This window comes from Centruroides sculpturatus, unplaced genomic scaffold, assembly GCF_000671375.1.
Source record: "Centruroides sculpturatus isolate CEXI.00-Female unplaced genomic scaffold, Cexi_2.0 scaffold45, whole genome shotgun sequence".
NCBI lineage: Eukaryota > Metazoa > Arthropoda > Arachnida > Scorpiones > Buthidae > Centruroides > Centruroides sculpturatus.
Genome location: NW_019384310.1, coordinates 1,128,953 through 1,132,166, shown reverse-complemented (window position 1 = coordinate 1,132,166; position 3,214 = coordinate 1,128,953). Strand labels below are relative to the sequence as shown.

At 34.5% G+C, this 3,214-nt stretch overlaps 1 protein-coding gene across 1 annotated transcript; it reads right to left on the bottom strand.

Moving 5' to 3' along the window:
* Window positions 1-1,744, bottom strand: LOC111621471. Its single transcript, XM_023363629.1, has 4 exons — window positions 560-1,744; window positions 425-493; window positions 256-345; window positions 1-157 (listed from the first exon to the last, which is right to left on the bottom strand). The coding sequence occupies exons 1-4, from the start codon at window positions 1,592-1,594 to the stop codon at window positions 86-88; spliced, it is 1,266 nt and encodes a 421-aa protein (XP_023219397.1). The 5' UTR covers window positions 1,595-1,744; the 3' UTR covers window positions 1-85.
* Window positions 1,745-3,214: the final 1,470 nt, after the last annotated feature.

The window sequence follows — 3,214 nt, the reverse complement described above, 5'->3', positions numbered from 1 at the left end:
AAAAAATCGTAATTTTTAATTTCGTTTTTCACAAATCGAGGTTCTAAAAAAGCAAAATTCAATCAATAATTAAGAATTTGAAAAACTAATTCTGAGATTTTCTCGACTGGTTAAATTGCAAATACATCAAGAGGTAAGTAACCAGGACACTTGCGATCTAAATTAACGTTTAAAACAATTTAATATTAATTTAATTATGTTTAATAATTCTAATTAAATGTTAAATTTTATAACAAAATATTTAATTATACTCACACTAGAAAGAGTCCCTTTGGTAACGACAAAGAAGTCTAAACACGTGAATCCAATTGTGGGACCGTTGAGTCTTTCCAAAAATATATTCAACTAAATTCAATTATTAGATTTTTAACTATGATCATTACACGAAAAATCCATTTCAAGTAAGTAATTAAACTATTTTTACCTCCAGTCTCGCTGTACTCGGTAAGGATAAGATGGAAAAGTTATGCAGAATTTCCTTCGGTCTGAGTGCCTGCAAGAAATTAGGGTTATTCATTTTACGGAAAATTAAAAAAAAACTCTAAAAAATTCAACTGACTGCCGATGAAACGGAACCGGATGCCAGCGTAACTGAGAGTATGGATAATACAAGAGTTACGCAAATTCCAGCGTGCGTACCCGCCGAACTGTAGTTCTTCTGAATGGCCAGGTATAACTGATGCAAAATGATGCACAAAGACGGGAGAGAGATGAGGTACACCAGAAAGATATACTTGCAATGGAATTTATCGACCGCTTCGACGATTTTGCATATTTTATGATGTTTAGCGTGTACTTTTTTGATGTGTACGGATCCTTCGGGTTTTTCCGACATGGAACGAAGTTCTTCGACGACTTCGTTAAATTTCAGTTTCAGTAATTTGCACGTTAAGTAAAAATACAAGAAAGTGTTCAGGTAAACGAGGAACACTAACAGGGCGAACACACTGATAACCAGCAAATTCAATCTGTCGACGAAAGTAATTTTCGGCCATAGTTTCAAATATGTTTCGAAGACCGAATTCAAGTATACGGAAAGTTCAAAACAGATAAACGAAGGCAACCAAAAATACAGGAGCCATTTTTGGGTATGTATAATATTCTCCCCTATGTTACTGTAGTACATCGATTGGTTGGCGTCCTTCCATAACTGGCAAAATTTAGCAGTTACGGCATCTCTACTTCCCGAATAATTGAATAGGGACGTTAAGAGGGATGCAAAGAATACAATGACCGTAATCATTAAAAGAATAGTCAAATATTCCTCGTGGAATATCTCTCTGATGACGACGATAATTAAGAAATCGTCACCCACGGAATAGAAGTATGCAACTAGCCACAAAGTCAAGAGATAGGAAAACCAAGCCCATAGGGCGAAGACCAAACCGATATCCCTCCAGGAACCGGAAAGGGTAGGGGTTCCGCAAGAGGAGGTGGGAACCACGCCGGAGAGGCCAAAACAACGAAGAAATTTGAAAATCGGTTTCAGATAGCAATTGATGCAGCGGTTACATTCGACCGCCAGAAAGACCTTTTCTGCGGCCATGCCACCCATAGAACGTTGCAGTTGCCTTTGTTTGTAATGGTGTATCATACCATTAAAATAACTATTCCGTTGCTTAACAATCGCCTATTTCCTAACATAGCCTATAGAAATCATAAAAAGAAAAACCTGGCTTTGCATAAATGCCTCCCAATTTCGAAGATCCCGTGACTAAATTTTCTTTACGTCCTACAAATTATCCACGCCCTTATTAATTCTATTAACTACGATTATCGATTTCTTAATGATCTAATCGCTCGATCGTTTCGCATTTATCGATTACCATTTGAATATTTTTTTCGCATTTCATGCGAAATTATCACTAATTTAATGATAGTGTAGATGTAATTAAAAAAACAATTTAGCTTAATTATATTCAAAATAATAATATGGATTGTTTCCGTTTCACGACTTCAGATGGCGCTAGCAGTATTTTTATTATAATTAACCCCTAATCAATTATGTTAAATGAGTTTGGGTTTTATCATTTTATAATTATTTTATTCTCGTAAAAACGTTTACCCGAATTTAATACATTTTTAAAGGAAGGAATTCGATTTATTTATCGCAATTATTAGCATTTTTAGGGAGGAGAAAGCCATTTGATTGGAAGATTACAAGAATGGCGGGTCTTTGCTCAAAATCTCGATGGGTATAAAATCCTTCCATCGTAAACTGAATTTGTGGATGGACGAATTTAAAATGTTCCCACGCAGTTGGGCCCTATATGCCCAATTGTATAAGCGTAACAAGTTTACGCCTTGGTAAATAGGCACGGCACACGTTTAAATGTGAAGTACGCTATTTTATCATTATCTAAGACTTACTTTTTTCAACAAATGACGATAAATTTATTGTATATATACTGTAAATTAGTCTAATTAGCTTATAAATTAAATTATACAAAGCGCGTTATCATTATTTACTGTAAATATACAGAGATATACTCCGCTTTACGATAAACCGTTGCAAATCGAACTCTAAATTCTCCTAAGCTCATTGTCATAAATCAAGATTACGTACCCGGAATTGGCAGTTTTAATTATAAAATATCGCGCGGCGACGAGAGCAAAAAATACAGCATCTCGTGCAATTATAATAAAAAATCTAGGCCAGGTAAAAGCGGGCTTTGTAAAGAGAGAGGTGGTAAAGTGCAGTCTATAGTTAGAGAAATTGAAAGTCGTTACAACAGACAACTTTCGCTATATGTTAATCAGCTCCAACAAGCGAGTTTTATAATAATTCTTCGCTGGCAAATTGCGCGTTGTAATGTTATTTTGTTTCAAAATAATACGAAAAGAAATATTTTCCCTAAATACGAATTTAATTTTTCATAGCTGTGTTCGTAGGACGTAACTAACTCGAATGTAAGCAATATCAGAATGAAATACAGTATATACGAGTACAGCGGTGGAACAAAAGTATCGGGACGAAGGCAATAGTACTGTATACATTTAACAGTAAAAAACCCGTATCCCGATGAACTTTTCACATAATAATTACGTGTTATTCATCGCGTAATAACGCTAAATAAAAATATTATTTACATACTTTTAGCTTTTGAAAACTTAGAAAAGTATTTGCATATAGGCTAATGTATATAATTTGAACGGACAAAAGTATTTGAGCAAATTAGCTCCGTTTATGTCTTTTTATGCTCGATATGGTAAA

Coding starts and splice junctions, on each gene's coding strand:
- LOC111621471 (XM_023363629.1), bottom strand. CDS start 1,594: ATGATACACCATTACAAACAAAGGCAACTGCAACGTTCTATGGGTGGC. Junction 494..559: donor CCGGTTCCGTTTCATCGGCA/GTCAGTTGAATT, acceptor AATTTCTTGCAG/GCACTCAGACCGAAGGAAAT. Junction 158..255: donor CCAAAGGGACTCTTTCTAGT/GTGAGTATAATT, acceptor ACGTTAATTTAG/ATCGCAAGTGTCCTGGTTAC.